The 17,912-nt window shown below is 35.9% G+C and overlaps 2 protein-coding genes across 3 annotated transcripts in view; one reads left to right on the plus strand and one right to left on the minus strand.

Annotated features, from left to right (window-relative positions):
* Positions 1–17,912, plus strand: part of LOC131439572 (probable beta-hexosaminidase fdl) — a 111,420-nt gene that overhangs the window by 29,352 nt on the left and 64,156 nt on the right. The window lies entirely within an intron of this gene.
* LOC131439573 (uncharacterized) overlaps positions 1–17,912 on the minus strand; it is a 53,172-nt gene that overhangs the window by 9,509 nt on the left and 25,751 nt on the right. The window contains exon 3 of the mRNA XM_058610749.1: positions 3,957–4,098. Coding sequence (XP_058466732.1) covers positions 3,957–4,098 — 142 coding nt within the window. The remainder of the gene's footprint in view (positions 1–3,956; positions 4,099–17,912) is intronic.

Below are 17,912 nucleotides of genomic sequence, written 5' to 3' on the forward strand. Positions count from 1 at the left end.
ATTATGTAAAAGTGATGCTACGGCGAAGAAAAACTTATGTAAACTGCCTTAAGAAATAAACGTATTTATGGAAAAAAAAAAAATCGATCTATCGATACCGGATATGAAGTTTATCGAAAAAAGAGATTATGTTCCGCATCAGAATGTAGTATCGAATGTGTCATATTTAAATCCTGGTGTTCTGTGAACATTGCAATATATCACTAAAAAGTGGCTCTTTCCTCACAAGCCAAGAGCTTCTTTTCTTAAACCAAACAATAATCACATTCTCAAATTGAATGGCTTGGAATTGACATGGTCTGATCAAGCTAAATACTTAGGTTTAACGTATGACAAAAAGCTCACTTTCAAGGATCACATTGAAGGAATCCAGGCAAAGTGTAATAAATATATTAAATGTTTATATCCTCTTATAAACAGAAATTCTAAGCTCTGTCTAAAAAACAAATTGTTAATTTATAAACAAATTTTCAGACCAGCCATGCTTTATGCGGTACCAATTTGGTCAAGCTGTTGTTCCACCAGGAAGAAAACGCTTCAAAGGATTCAGAATAAAATTCTGAAAATGATTCTGAAGCGTCCTCCCTGGTTTAGTACAAATGAGTTACACAGACTCACAAATATAGAACCATTAGATGTAATGTCACATAATATTATAAGCAAATTCCGACAAAAATCGATGCAATCTTCAATTGAATCGATTCGCTCTCTGTATTAGTTAGTAAGTTAGTATATAAGTTCCTTTTCCCCATTACACAATACAAGTAGGTTTAGAATTTTCCCTACACAAAAATCTCAGAATTGCGGAAGCAAATGATGTCTTCATGGTAATAACCAAATCATATATATATAACAGGGCTGAAAAGTCACCACTTGTGGCTGAACACCCAATTTAAATCTTAATAATTTAATTTTAACTCATATTCCAATAAATAGTTATTTAAAAAAAAAAAAAAAACTAAAAAGTGGCGTGGCTGATGGCGTGCCATCGAACAGAACCGTTTGTTATTGGTTTGCTGAATTCAAACGTGGTGGTCGTACTGATATCGATGATGACGAACCTTCTGATCGTCCAATTGAGGTCCAGAAAATACCAGGTTATATCTAATCGTGAATTGAAATTGTGGGAGATAGCTGAGGTCGTAAAGATGAACATTTGACCATGAGGAAGCTCTTATCAAAGTAGGTACTGCGTTTGCTCACAGTCGATGAAAAATAACAACGTGTTCAGATGCTTCAGAGCAGTATTTGGCCATGTTAACAAGTAATAAATAATTTTTTTTTTGCATCTGTATGCGACAATGGATGAAACATGGATCCATTACTTCACTTTGGAATCAAATCGATTATAATCTGAGTGAACTGCTGCTCGTGAACCGCGTCCGAAATGTCCAAAGGCGCAACGGTCAGCTGGGAAGGTTATGGCTTCAGTATTTTGGGATGCACATGGTATAATCTTCTCGACTATTTGAGGAAAGAAAAACAATTAATAGCGAATGTTACTTAGCGTAATTAGATTGCTTGAATGCAAATGTTAGAGAAAAACGACCTCATATGTCGAAGAGAAAATCACCGTTTTACCAAAACAATGCACTGATTCACAAGTCAAGATGACAGCGATAGACCAGGTTCCTCCTACCAATGTTAAAAAAATTTATCCCGTAAATTGATAGAAAAGACTCTTAGAATAAAAAGAAAAAAAGAAAAAGAAAATTGATATAAAATTAGTCACGAAGGTACGCGTGACCGAGAAGTTGGTAAAATGAGCGGAGACGGTGCGCGCCCTGGCACGAACAGAAATGTTGATCGGCTTTTTATCGAAACCATGTTTTTTTTTCAACTGGGTGGGTATTCCAAAACTATTGCATGTATCAACAAAAACGGTATTTTACTCGATAGATGTCTCTCTGTAGTCGGAACAACAACAACCAAAAATATTCATTGTTATTAAAACATTAACATTAATTCAAAATATTATTAAGAATTGAAAGTGCAGAAAAAGGGTCGGAAATCGAAAAATGACCGCCATTTTCTTTTTTTTCTCAGTGGAAATTTATCATTCTAGTTCCGACCATAGCCAATTTCGATACTGAATATGAAACTGTTTTGCTTTCTGATTATTGGTTTCCAAGATATGATGACCCAAGCCAACAAATCGACAATTTTGGAGGAATCTGGCCTTAAATTGAACTAATTACATTTCGAATTACTACCTCCGAATCCACCTACGAAGCCCACACACTGGCTATCCTGATCTAAAAAAATGCTCGCTGGTAAGAAATACAGCTCAATTGAAGAAACAATTACTGAATGTTAAACCAAAGTCTTTTGAGGCAACAGACAAATCCTTCTACCGTCACTGCATCGAGAAGTTAGAGAAGCGTTGGAATAATTGCATTACTCTTGAAACAGATTGCATCGGTGAATAAATTATTGGACAAAAGGTGTTTTTCTTAGTTAGTAACACGACTTATTGTGTAATCTGTTATTATTGTATGTGCATTCGTGCCCGATTCATGAAAAGCTTGCTACATTATTCTCTACGCATATAGCTTAGAGGTTTACTCAAAAGGTTGGAAATTGTGTGTCGTACGAGTTGTAGCCAAGAGATATCGAACAATGATGCTTCATGTTCCAGTTATTGCAGGAGCAACTTAAAAAGTCGTTTTTGCATCGTCGGAGACCAAAAATGTATTTTAGGACAATCTCGAGTAAACTCCAAGCCCGACGAGTCGGCCAAAGCGAAAAAAATCACTGTAAGGGTATGCTTTCGAATTGACGTAGAGCATTAAATGGCATCAACTAATTTGATTGAAGTGTACTTGGAAGAAATAATGGCCAAAATGTGATACCGTAATCTTTCACCACGACAACGCTCGGTCACAGTAATGAAAGTCGAAATTCGGTCAAAAACTTGTTGGATAACAGTGAATGCAAAATTTTATCTCACTCGCTATGTAGAGCAAACATGACATCACCCAACTATAACTTGTTTCTGTCGATTCAAAATTCTCTTGCCACAAATTCAATTAGTTTATTAAGTTTATATTTGCATCATTGGAATGACACAAAGCGCACTACTGCTAGTGGTACCATGTTACAAGATATTAGACAGCCAAATAAAATTAAATATAAACGAAGATATTTGTCAGTACGTACCAAGAAACGGATTCAAAGAGTAGATAAAATAACGAATCAAGGATTCACAGAAAATTATTTCCTAGAAGGAAAAATTGTCACTGCAAAAGGTCTCCAATGCGTGGAACTGGTATGTCATTCAGCTACTCTATTGACTTGGAGAAATCTAAACAAAATCTAAAATATGTTTGTTGAGATTTATCTACACACAATTGATCAGATGTTTTGTAATATTTTTTACCAAAAGCGAAAAGATTCTAAAGTATCTAAATGCATCATGTCACTAATAACCAGAGCCAATCAAATCTTGATACATTGTTTCAAGCCACGTAGATCGATTCTTAGAACTGAGCCACGTCAATTGTTTGAATATTTGATAAGTCTTGCCGATGGCGAAAGCGGGTCATGTCCGAAGCGTTTGCAATAATCCAAACGTCACACACCCTTGAACATAAAGGACAGATTGTCGTTTTTTTTTCTTTGCGGCTTCCGTTGCCGTTTAGATTAGTGGTGGGAAAAAGCGCGGCTGTCTAGATATTTTATAAGTAGGCCATGCTGACGCAGCAAGCAAGTGTTTTCTATTCGTAAGAAAAATTATAGGAACACTGTTCCGCCTCGGTGTCAGTAGCTGGAAGTGAGTTGCTCTGACGTTGATAAAATATTTATTTCTCAAAGGAATGGGATGGGGAAATGATGTGTCTATTAGTATATGAGTCGGAGGTTTGCTCAATGTTGAATGTAACAAGAAACAAAAAGTAGGCAAGCATACTACGCATGGGTTCTGATAAAAACGTACGTATGAATGATGTCACACTCACCTGTTCAACACTGTAAATTTCCATGTTGGCTTCGTTTTCCAGCCATTGTTGTCGATAAACAGAGCTCGATCGCTTCTTGATATTTCGATGGCAGCAGTAGCAAACGAAACAAACCACGGTAATTACCACCGACAGCATAGCTCTGAAAGTAAAAAGAGAATTTGTCTTTTAAATAATTTGTTACTCGAACTACGCCAAGTAATGGCGTTTTCGTTTTTAATTTGCACTACACCGGTGCAGTGCTACACTGAGGCATGAATAAACGAACAAAAATGACGAAAACATAAACAGTAACCATTGACTACAATAAACGATTCCATTTCACAGAGCTACACCAAACTTTTGATGAGTGCTACACCAGTGGTATCGGTGCAGAAAAAGTGTAGCACTGGTGTAATACAATTGGTAAAAACGAACGGTTTCAGTGCAGCTTTCGCTACACCAGTGTAGTGCAATTTAAAAACGAAAACGACATAAGTTGGCGTGATTTGGGCTATTATGAGATTGGTTTTTTTTTTCAATCGCGCTTTAATGGATCTGCTAACGTTGGTTGTCGTCATAAAACTTCGTTAAAATGTTCGCGTGACACCCACCCACGCGTAAAGTTTTTTTAGGTAAGTATTTGAAATATATAAGTGACGTCTATAATCGTATCTCTTCGGGCTCGAACATGATTTCACGATCAAGCATTGGGTAGGAGTTCTACGTCAAGTAATTCATATAGGTCGTTTCAACTGTGAAGAAACTGTAACGTTACGTTCAAAAAGTTTTGCGTTTGACAAAGGATCTGTAGTAGTGAGAAATTCAGTGCCTTTTATCGAATCTGGTACATCTGGGGAGTTTCACCTGTAAACGGGGGTTTTCATTCTTTCAATTAAATCGTTTTTCAATCTGTTGTGCACGATAACTAAAGAACAGTTTGACCGATTTGAAAAAAATGACTTCGGATTAATGCGTATTAAATTTTGAATGGAACACAGTTGTGCAAATAACCAAAAAAAAACATTATCGCGCTTTTTTAAACAAATTTGACAAATTTTTGCAAATTTGTAGTAGTTTTCAGTGGAAATAATCAGCCCACTGTTTATCTTTGCGGAAATAAGATGTCCCATTTTGAGCAACCATATCTCTGAGACAGCTCGTTGTTTTTAACCCTTGTTCAAAATCAGCAACCCAAAATTTTTTTAATCCCTGTTAGAAATGAAGGAATGAAAAACCCCGTTCACCAGAGAATCTAATGTCAAAAGTTGAGGGCTCAAAAGTTTCTTGTCTGGTAAAAAATCTGTAGAAATGGCCAAATGAGTCAGTGTTCTGTTCAATGGTAATTTCAATTTTTGTGTATAATTAATAATAGTTTATGGTTTTTGTCCCCTCTTCCTAGAAAGGATATTTGCAAAATTTGGGTTATATCTGATATGGGTGGTGCACCACCGGGCGGGTTAAAGTTTGAAATATTTCGATCTTAAAAAATCATCACATGAAATTTTCGAAATCGAAATTTTTTTTTGAATCTAAATATCTTAGAATTTCCTAAAACTTCGAGATTTAGTGTCACCAAGAAAAAAAAATTGGAAAATATTTATGGGCACCGAACAATTTCGAGATTTCCGATATCAAAAAACTTTTTTTTTTGATTCCAAATGTCGTAGAATTGTCTGAATCGTCGGAATTAGGTGTTATCTAGAAATAAAATGGCATAAAACCTGGAAATCAAGGCCCAGTCGATATTTGAAAAAAAAGTGAAACACCAAATCTCGACGTTTCTAGTAATTCTAAGACATTTGACTTGAAAAAAAGAATTCGAATTTGGAAATCTCAAAATTGATTTTTTGCAAAAAATTGTTTTTAGAGACGACGCTAGATCGCGATTTGCATTAATTTATTCTCAAACGAATATTAAGCCTGACTTTTTAGAAGAAATATCAGTTTTGACAAATTTTCCACCAATGTTTGATGGAAAATTGCTTACATTTTATGAATGTAGATTTTATTTCCCTTATAAAAAAATTGGCTACACTTCTTCAATGCATTTGTATTAGATCGCGCTACACAAAATGAACAAACTTAAATATTTTCTTCTAAAAAATCAGTTTTCCGGAAAAATAAATAGTTTTTCGACAACCTTCCATAGCCATTTCCTTTAGCGTGCTAAATTAAAGATTTCCTATTTTGAGGGATTACTAAAAGATGGTACATAAATCTTTAATTCGCATCAATTTCTGCAAGAGAAAATCCATATAGGAATGGGTGCGTTGCTAAACAAATGTGTTAGTGGAAGTAAACTGAAACTGAAATAATTTTTCTAGAGCAATTTCCAGAGAAACGGAAGAGTTTTAGACTAAAATTTTCATTTTTCTTGAATTGCAATTCTAAGCAAAATGAACTGATTTGTTTATTTTTCAACCATGTGGATGATTTATTGATTAAAATCAGGAAAAGAAGCGCAAGAATTTGTTTTTACATTGTTGACATTACTCATACGCTTGCAAAGTGTCTTGCTCCTTAATGTAAGATACCGGAAAGATACGATTTTTTATTCACATTTGAGAATCGTCACTCTTGTTCGTCAAGAAACTTTAAGTTTCTATTTTTTTGTCCACAACTGCAAATACCTTGCTAGATCATATGTTTTCTTGGGAAGCGGCAATTCACTCAGAATATAATATCGATCAAATGAGTGGCTCCATTAGATACCCAAAAAGCGGTCCTGTTTGGGACATTTTGCATTGCATTCGATAACATTTTGGAAGTAACAGTAGCTACTTCGGTTTACTGGCATCTTACTTTTCAAATAGCCCCACAGGAAAAAGTCAGATGTCTCCCGTATTTTTTTACGATTCGCACGCTCGCATTCCTCAGTTTAACGATTGTTTTCAATGTACGTCGCTTCAGTTTCAACCCATTTTTTTGACGTAAATCGATCCAAGATTAAAATGGCCAATACAGACGTTTCAAAATCTGACTAATTTAACAAAATCGGCTGCAGAATAACAGAATTTGTTAAATATTTCAAAAGTTCAAAATTTGATATTTTGTCGTGAATACGACTTACTTTAGTATCGGGCGCCTTTTCAAAATTTACCCTCTGAGAGAGAGATGAGTTTTTGATCGTGAGTATCTCTTGTTGTATCTAACGTATCAACATAATTTTCTGTTATGCAAAATCAGCCCTTTTTATGGATCCAAATGCTATCTGAAGAATTATAAAGATTGCTTCTTTGCAAGTCGGAGATAAAAACCGTCAGTTTAGTGCAAATCTAGAATAGTTTGATTGGCTTTGTGAATTTTTCGCTGGGCAAAATTCGCACTAAACGAGTGCGAATAAAGCCAGAATTTGAATGCTTCTCGTTCGAGTGAAATGCCCCGAACAGTGCTTAATATCGTAGAGTATTCCACAATTTGGCCCTTCTGAATGCCACAAATGAACCCCGTACAGCATTTTGATAGTTTCTTTTACTGAAATATGCAAATCCGAAATGAAATAATGAACGTCAAAATTGTTGTTGTTGATATTTGTTTACTCTCATTTGTTCTGCATTATTTAATTGAGTGGTATATTTTACTTGTTGTCAATAAGTCAATCTTTAGTATAAAGTCTACAACTTCTTCCTGAACGCCATTTTTGTACAATTAACGGTTTCCGAGTTACAACGATTTGAAAAAGGCAATTTTTGTGAAAAGCAAAAATACATACGCCCTTTCTAAAAATCAGTCGTGAGTCGGATTGACCTCTCCATCGGTTCAAAACTTATGGTTTGCCATACTGAAGCCATGTGCAAAGTTTGATCCAAATCGGAGAAGGTCGAGTCTGATGATCTGCTAAGCATTTCTGAAATTGCTCCCCTCGAACAGGGTGCTATCACCCCTGGTGTCGTATAAAGACGCCAACTGATGCATTTGAAAAGAGCAGTGTAGGAAATATAGAGATCGTCACGATAAAGTAATCTTGCTCCATGACAATGTAAGTCTCCATGTTTAGAAAGTCTTAAAAACTTAATTGAAAAAGCTGACATCGGAAGTTCTGTCCCATTCGCCATCTGTACCGGACATTGCTCCATCGGATTACCATTTGTTCCAATCAATGGCGCATGGCTTGCCAAGTTTGCTCTTTGAAAACTACGAAGTTACCAAAAATTGGATCGATTCATTCATCGAATCTGAAGATCTCCTTTTTTTCACTGCAGTATCCAAGTTTTACCAGAAAGATGACAGAAAGTAGTGGATGGCGATGAACAATACTTTGAATAATGGTACTGTAATAATACTGTCATAATAAACCATGAAAATTTGCAAAGAAAAAAACAAAATGATTTGAATTAATTTCATCAGAATTAATTCTTTGAAGCAAAATGAATCATGATGAAATTTACAGCACTGAAAGTGGAAACATTTCAGTACGAACTGCTTTCAAAACATGCCAAATCGGATCACTAGTGGAACTGCAGTAAAAGGTCATCAACCTTCACCTCCATGATCATTATTTGTAAGTAAAGGGAGCGGGTCGTTTCGCCGAAAGTCGGTTCGCCGAATGTCATTTTGTCGAAAGTCGTTTCGCCGAATAGGTCATTTCACCGAAAGTCGTTTCGCCGAAAGGGTAATTTCACCGAAAGAGTTATTTCGCCGAAAGAGACATGTCTCCTGTATAACTGATGTGGCGCAGCAATCGTACAACTAAATGTCTTTATTTTAAACCAATTCTAATTACGATTTTAAGACGATTTCAGGATTAGGCGAAATAACCCTTTCGGCGAAATGGCTTTCGGCGAAATGGCTTTCGGCGAAATGACATTCGACAAAGTGGTCCATTCGGCGAAATAACCCTTTCGGCGAAATGGCTTTCGGCGGAACGATTTTCGGCGAAATGGCTTTCGGCGAAATGGCTTTCGGAGAAATGGCTATCGGCGGAATGACCCTGATCCGTAGTTAACTAGATAGTTGACGCTTATGTGTGTCATAAGTCAAACACAGGAGATAAATCTTCATTTGTAAAATTTGTAAAACCTGTCCACGTTAATTTTAGGAAACTTTTCTTTCAGTTTAAATTTTGAATTATTTCATGGATCGTTGAAACGAATTTATCGGTACGCGATGTTGCCAAAAGTAGCGTGTTTTGTGTTTGTGAATCACTTAACCAGCGTTTGACTGTGGATCGGAAGATTAAAAGTGGAACAAATCGAACAGTGCGCTATCCCGACAAATGGACAAAAAGTTGTCGGGATCATCATTGAGAAAAATCCCAATCTTTCGGTTTGAAATGTGGCTCGCAAAATAGGGAAGTCTAAATGCATAGAAAAGTGAAACAGATGCAAGAACTGAGGCATAAAATTTAACTGTAAAAAGTCATGCTAAGAACTCCAATTTTTCGGCAAATTTTTTCTCGTACCATAATGGACGACGAAACGTACGTGCTCCAAGACTTTAAACAGCTTCCGGGTTTGACTTCCTCATACCAAAGAACGCCGTTGTCGAGCATTTCCGGACAAAAAGTCCTTTCAATTCCCAAAGAAGTGTTCGATTTGGTAGGCCATATGTACTTGTAAGAAGTGTATCGAAAATAAGCTGTCCACATACATTTGTGTTGTACGCATGTATTTGTGATGGTTTTTTATACTCAGATCACAGCATGCTGTGCGTTTGGCTGTCAGTTTTCGTTTGTTTACTTGTTTGTGCGGTTGAAATTCTGCGTTTTCAAAATGTCGCGTATTGAAAAGGAAGTGAAAATTAAAGTTCTGGACACATGGCTAAGTGAGAAGGGTATTACTATGCGAAAATTGGCGAAGCGGTTTGGAATTCATCATGCCAGTGTTAAAATCATCGTTAATAATTTTAAAGAACACTGTTCTTTGGATGAGCAACCAGGAAGATGCAGAAAACCCGGTTTTTCCAATCCAAAACTGGACCAGAAAGTGGTATCTCTAATCATGAAGAACAAATCAATGTCAATATGTGATTTGGCCAAAAAAGCAGGAACGAGTGTCCGAATGATCCAGCGTATCAAGAGGCGAAATCACCTGAAGACCTACAAGAAGCAGAAAATCTCTAAACAAAGTGTAGAACAGAAAAAGCGAGCAGCAACAAGGGCCCGTAAATTGTATTTGCGCCTTTTGCTGTGTCTGGATGTGTCCGAGACTTATGTAAAGGAGGACTCAAAAACCCTTCCATAGGTCCACAATACTTTACTGTCGTCGTTGGGGAGGATGTGAGCGATGCGGACGGGTCGATATAAGTGAAGAAATTCGGTCCAAAGGTACAGGTATGGCAAGCAATACGTTCCTGTGGTTTGAAGTCAACCATTTTTTACACTACCGGAACTATAAATGAAGAAATCTTACGATCTGAGTGTCTCCAGAAGAGATTGCTGCCTTTATATAAGAAGCATAGTACACCTCCACTGTTTTGGCCGGATTTAGCGTCGGCTCACTATGCCAAAACCACTCTTAAATGGCTTGCGGAAAAAGGTATAAATTTCGTAGAGCAAAATATCAATCCATCAAATTTCCCTCCTTTTTTCAAGTATTCGAATAATATCAGAAATACAAAACACTCAGAAGCAGTGCTGTAAAACTTCATTCAATTCAATTGAAACTGAATGTGGAACACATTGATGATCTCTCGAATGCAGTAAACTTCAATCTCTGACACACACAATGTTTGCTGACGGCCCGAACGGGCAGCATTCAGTCATCAATCGTTTCTCTTCAATCGAGGCTCAGTTTAACCACCGTCAGTTGATCTCTTGAAGTAACGAAATATCTCTTTCAATAGTGTGTGAGCGGCCTTCAAATGAGGTTCATGTAAACATTCCAATTGGTTCAAGATAATAGATGAAAGACAAACCAGATTGCTGAAATATCAATCACAGAATATACATAAATTAATTGTTTCCTCCTTCAGTTTTCATTTTCAATACTTTTCTCCATTTATAATTCTATTCGTTCGAATTTGCTTACTACCAAGAGCGAAGGTAATGAAGGAGTTAGACTACTTGGCACTTGAAACTGAGCAAGCAAAACTTCAAATGACTATCAACGATTAATCAACTGACGATGAATTCCGGGAGCTTCACTTGAAAATGGCAGCAAAAGTCAAATGGATTAGCAGGGATATGCTGACGGTCAGCGGCCATAAATTTCATTTTCATCTTATATTATTCGATTGAAAATGAAATTTTACCGCACTGCTCAGAAGTATTTTGCAGCACACTAATTCCACCAGTCGAAATAAGATCGACTAGTGATGGGTCCCGAAAGGGTTCACTTTAATCAAATTGATTAGGCTCCCCTTATCGGTACAGATTTATACTGGCTTCAGGCGAACCAACTGCAAGCGGTGGTAAATTTCTAGCGACAAAGACGATGTCCGCTGCTGCCGCCGACTATAACACACGCACACACGAAAGGATATGAGTTTTTCAGGCGGAAAAGACCGGCGCAATAATCGTAAACACTATCCGCCTTGATTTCGCGTGCTACGTAGAAGAAATTATCACATCCATTGGCTAGCAACGGAAAAGCAAGCAGGACTCAATTCTTTCATATTCTGTGCAGTTCCGATGCTAGTGGTTCAGCTAGTGGGAGGTACCGGGTTCGAAGGTCTTATTAGTATTTGGATATCTTTTTTTGAAATTCGGGAATCCTAACTCAAAACAACTCCTGTTTTTCCCCCGAACAATGGACTTTCAAGACGGTATTATTCATCATTCGAAAGATACCGGCTTGACACATTTCTTTCTACATACGATAAAAGCCGATGCATGCACGACGATCATTTCCACTATAAAAGGCAACCAACGTCTTTTCCTAGCTCGTCCTTGTAGGTGTGGTGTGAAAAAGCTCGCTATTTCCGCCCTAATTCCGATACTGTGATGAAAGTAACGGTTGGACGGGTTCGGTATGGAAGCGGGTGTGCAAAGTGAAAAGAGAGTACATTTGCGGTTATTAAAGATCGTTCTTCCTAACTGGTGTGTGGTAATAATAAGTATTGTTCTAAATGTGGGAACCAGGTGTGCATTTCATCTAACTAGACACATGTGCTAAGACCGTTCTAATCATCTTCTGTGACGTAGAAAAGAGAAATTAATTAGTGATTCAAATAAGAGATTATCACTCACTCCGATGACCTTGGGGAAACCCAACGATTGACTCAAAAACCAACACCAATAATGAGACCGTTCAACTTGACATTCATTGCGAACGCGATTCATATCTTGCTGAGTGGAAATTATGAGTTATGACAGAATAGTTCTCAACAGCAGACGAACTAGAAAATGTTAATAAATGGCACGTGAATTTTGTTTATGCTTTGATATATCGCCGCTGCCGGTACTGCTGGCTATTTCATATTTATATTGTTTTAGTTTCGGTCTGGCGGTGACATTTATTTTGATTACTTTTTTTGTCCAGTCTCATTCCGGACCGTGGTAAAACGCAAAGAATAAAGTATATCTACTTTTTTATGTATAACTTTTCAACATTATGAAACGAACTATGATCAGGAAACCTGTAGAGAATAACATTTCTTTGAACATTTAGGGTTTTTTGGTTTGTACGTAAAGTACATATTTAGTTTCGATTTCTTCGCGTTTCGCCTTCGGCTCATCAGTGCTTAAAGCAGTTCAAATTGAACCGCCATCTCCGCCTAACAGTTCAATTTGAACCGCTAAGCAGACGCAAAGTCCACACCAAAAATCCCTAAATGTTCAAATTTTGCGGCGGCCAGTAGTCAGTATTCACTCGTTTTCGTCCGAGACGTCAGATATGATATGCCACCTAGTGTCATGGCTTAACACTGCTCACTAACACACTTCCAACAGAGCTTTCTCATAGCCAAATGTTCATGAAATATAAAGACAACACGTTCTTTTGATATCTTTACGATGTCAGCCGACTCACGCAACTTCCTTTTTTCGATCATTCAAAACGATTTTGTGGATTTTTTTATGTTTTCTGGTGATACCGCCTCATTTGGACATCCACTGCGTTCTGCATCATCGGTTTGAAGTCAGCAAACCAACGTTTTATTGTTGTTTCTGATGGAGCGGTGTCTCCATAACACTTTCCATACCATTGCTTCGCTTGAACGGTATTTTTTTCCATCAAGAAGCAGTGTTAAACTAAAACACGAAAATGCTAAGCAAGTACTATACTGGCAAGCAATTTGCCAGTATAGTAAAAAAAATCAGTGTATTTTCACGATCGCGAATATGAACACCGAAGGAATTCCGAAAGCATTAAGATAAATAAAAATAAGAAGTAAAATAAGAAGCACTCCATCACCAATGGAATTTTTTCGAAAAAAATAGAAAAGGGTGACATTCTTACAAATATTATTTCAAACAACATAGTACCATATAAAATTTCCATACCACAGAATTATTACAAGTAGTGCAATGGAAAATCATCAACTTTTTTAGAAAAAAATGTTGCTTAGATAACAAAACTTGAAACACATCCGAAAACGATCAAAAATTTTACTACTGTGGGAAAAAAATAGTAAGATTTTGTTCATAATTTCAAAATTTTCATCTTGCCTTTTGCATAATTTTTTTTCTGAAAATTGGACCAAAAAATACTTAGAATCCGAAATTTTCTGTTATTTTTATATACTTCAAGATTAATGAATAAATTAATCTCACTTCATTCTTGCTATAAAATCAATCATTAAAGTTTACTTTGAAGAGGACGAACCACCTTGCGTCAAGAATAAATTGTAGTGAGACGCAAACTTTGTTTATCTTGTCATTTAATTCAAATTTTGAAGGAAATATGTGTAAATTTCATAAGACTCTTTTATTAAACTAAACTTACTTGAATAGGAATAGCATATGCATAATCATTGATGGCTCTGTTTTAGCCTGTTAAGCGTGAGACAAAAATTTCGATTTAGGAAAAATCGATATTTTTTGAAGAAAAAATTGAAAAATAAGAAGGACGTGCCAAGCAATTTGCAAGTGTAGTAAGAAATCTGCATCTTTTTCACAATCGCGAATATGAACACTGAAACGTATCGAAAGGAATGTCTTTAGAAAAGAATATCGAAAGCATATAGATCCAACATTTTTTTTGATCTGCTTTGGCATCCTGCCATTATGCGTCTGTTATCTTAGAGTGGTTTTAACAAAACAATGACCTCAAAAAAGGCTTATTGAAAATTTTTAGTCATTGGTGAAAGGAAAGTTGTGAAATAAGAAGAGCTCCATCACCGATGGAATTTTTTCTAGGAAGAATCCCTTCGAACAAAATGGAAAAGAATGAAATTCTTACATATATTATTTCGTACAATATAATACCCAATTGAAATTTCCATATCACAGAATTATTACAAGTATTGAAATGGAAAAGTATCTAATTCAAAATAAAAAAAAACCTGTTTTAATCCACCTAGTGGTGTAATGATGCCTCGATTTAGATTTTTTTAAATGTTTTTTCGCCCCTTTCAGTGATGGTATAAATATTTTAACACACTTTACCCTATATTTCCGGATCTGGAAGTCGGATCTGGATGAAATTCAGGAATTACGTATGGGACCACAGGACCTTTAATTTGAACATAATTTGGTTAAAATCGGTCACGCGACCGAAACGAACAATAATTTTAAATTTTTTTGCACATTTTACCCCATAACTTCGGAACCGGAAATCAGATTCAAATGAATTTCAGGAACTTAGTATGGGATCTAAAGAGTTTTCATTTAAGGTGAAATGTAGCGGAATGCGAAAATCGCGTTTTTAATCAATTAATTTATCATAACTAAGTATTCTTAGAATTTTGAAATTTTGCTTTGCCGAGCCGTAATTGGTTTTTGAAATGTATAAACGGTTACTGTTCCGTCCCACGGGGATGATTTCAGAACTGAAAAGTAGTGTTTGTAGCAGAATTTCACAAAGAATCTAAAAATGCAACTCAAAATTATGAAATTTTAGCTAAAACAACAGAAAATTGAAAAAGTTTACCTAAACTTTTCTGCATTTTTTTATTGCTTTTTTTTATTTTTATTGTGAGAAATGCACGGTGGGCACGGTGGCATTATATCGTGAGCAAAAATTACATATAAAATTATGACTCGAATTTATGCAGCATTGGGTTTTGTGTTGAAATAAAAACGAGTTGAATAAATTAAAATGGGTATTGCAAGAAATCGTTTATTTTCTAAGTAGCTGTCATTTATAATGCTAATAATGTCCAACTCTGTTGAGTTCAATGCATTGATGTTGCTGAAGCAATAATGCTTAGCTGTGTAATATCGTAAAACAGGTATTATTTTAGATTGTTGCAATTTTTATAGCAAAACTAAAACTTCAACATTGACAAGCTACTGAATGAAATGAATACAAGCCAAGTATTATTGTTCATTAACCTGATATACAAACAAAGTGATAAACATTGAGGGTCAGCTTCGAGCCAGTCAGCATGGAAAACTTATTGGAATTCATTGGTTTTTCAATTATCATGAATACAATGAACCAACGCTTGATTTTGCTTTCAAAATCGATTGAATAATAAGGAACTACGAAATAACTTTATATTAAATTTCGTGCCCCAAATATGTGCTTGAGAAAAGATTCACTAAATAATTTTAACTACATGGTATGATGAACTATTAGTTATAATTGGAATGTATGATTTCTGGCACCGGAGGCCAGAGGCTGTAAGGTCTTCGGTTCGTTATCTTTCAAACAGACATTTCTAGACTCATCATGCTATATAATTCCGAAAGTCGCTTCCGAAAAAAAGTTAATGGTGAATACTTTTACGTAAATTCTATCTCATCGGCGGGAAGAGCCTGGTGAACTATTGGCAAAGATATCGAAAATACTTGAATGTTCTCTCGTCTCCAATCGTTCTTTTGAAAAAGAATACATGTTTGCTACTAAATATATACAGGTATATACATGGTTAGCAAGTTAGTCAATACATATACATATAACCTCATGGTAATCATTCATAATTACTCATGACTTATAGCTCTAGTGTAAGAGTAATCACTAACAATAATGATTGAATTAGCATATATTCAAAGTGTGAAGAATTCAAAAATCCATTACGTTCAGTCTTTTTTACAAGCCAATACAACGAGAGGTAAGCCCACTGCGCTCAATGATTGAAAAAAGTTCCTGTTTCTATGTGTCCGTTTTTCTTGGTACGCTTTGTGCGACGGTTCGTTCAACTGAAGCGGATAAAATTTTGCGCGCATTTTATGACGCTACATTTCACCTTAAATCCAAATTTGTGAAAATCGGTTTAGCCATCTCCAAGAAAAGTTAGGGCGAAAAAACGTTACATACACACACAGACATCTTGCGTACTCGACGAACTGAGTCGAATGGTATATGACACTCGGCTCTCCAGGCATCGGTTCAAAAGTCAGTTTTCACAGTGATTACATAACCTTTCTATATGAGAAAGCAAACCCTTCTTAATCCACTTAGTGGAATTTTCATAGATCTTGAAAAATCACCAAAGAAAAATATGAAATTTCCGAAATCGAAAAAAAAATTGATGCCATTTGATCTAAAAAAAAAATTAAAACCTCTATTATTGAAAAAAAAAAAAAGATTTCCAGTGGAACCGTTATTTTCATTCCACAGCTAAAAATGTTTCATGAATTTACATCAATTTTCATGCACATATTTAGAGTAGGAAATTGTATGGAAAGTTACTTTACAGTTCATTATTTTTCAATACACTTTGAATGCGAAACTAAGCCATTTTTTATATTAACAGTTTTGTTCATTGAAAAATCCATGCAATCCAATTTAATTTCACCTCGAGCATGGTTTTAAATAAGATTTTCGATTCCAGTGATGCCTATTTCATAGTACTTTTAATTCACATGTCATATAAATTACTTCTTTTTCTGTATGGTTACGAAAACATAATTCGTCACATGACTAATTTTTTGAAGCATGACTTCAGTTTGCGGTTGACATACTTAGTTTTAAATTTGATCAGTATCTAACGCAGAAAACAGATTTGCAAAATGACATGCGAATAAAACTATGTAATGAAAACCGCAGATACGAGACCGAAGTTGGTTCTAAGCCGCGCGAGGGGCTGCCATCGAGATATGACTATAATTGAAAGCCGTGGCGCCCAAGCACAGCGAAGCATGCTCGGTTCTTCTAGTCAATTATGATGTTTCTTCACGTGTTTCACATGCAGGGTAGTTCAATTGACAAAACAATTTCCCCGGATAGGAGTTAGCTATGGGTTCGAGTCCCGTCTCTGCGGTAGCTTTTTTACGGTTTTCATTTCATAGTAAAAATAGATTATTCTAACCTTAACAAGAGTCGACTGCAAAAACACATCGTTTATCACCATTGATATCATTGAACAACTGAACGAAGATGTCCAATATTTCCGGCACGCGATAATTTATCTCTAATGGAATTAAATAATTTGCCACTAATGGAATTAAACAATCGCTTATCCCTTCGCTGCGAAATTATCATCAAACAGTGATCATAGTTTGCGGAATTATATACTGTCGAGAGTCTATCCTATCATATAAAGCCCGAGTTCATGTTGACCGCTCTTAATGACACAGCAGGATCAAGTTAATTAATTCCATTTTTAATTTCAGTATCAAACGTATTTGCATACCAAATAGACAACCCAAGCTTCTTGGCTATGTTTTTTTTTGTTTTGTTTTTTTTTTTGCTTCGAGTGAATATGTTTTTATCTTTTTGGCTCACCGAAGTGTATTCAAACCACCAACATCATCATCAACAACAACAACAACAACAGACAGCGGCGATGACACGGGATTTGCCTAACTAAGAGTGTTCCTAACGATGAAGATAGGCCAAAGTTTTCGATGCGATTGCAATCTAAACTAGCTACAAATTTTGTAATTTAGTTACTACCTCGACGAAATTATCAACAAACTCGAATGTTTCACCGACGACAATAACAACCAAACCAAAAAAACACTCACAGATTGCGACTCTGATGGCG

The sequence above is a fragment of the Malaya genurostris genome, chromosome 3 (genome assembly GCF_030247185.1).
Source record: "Malaya genurostris strain Urasoe2022 chromosome 3, Malgen_1.1, whole genome shotgun sequence".
Lineage (NCBI taxonomy): Eukaryota > Metazoa > Arthropoda > Insecta > Diptera > Culicidae > Malaya > Malaya genurostris.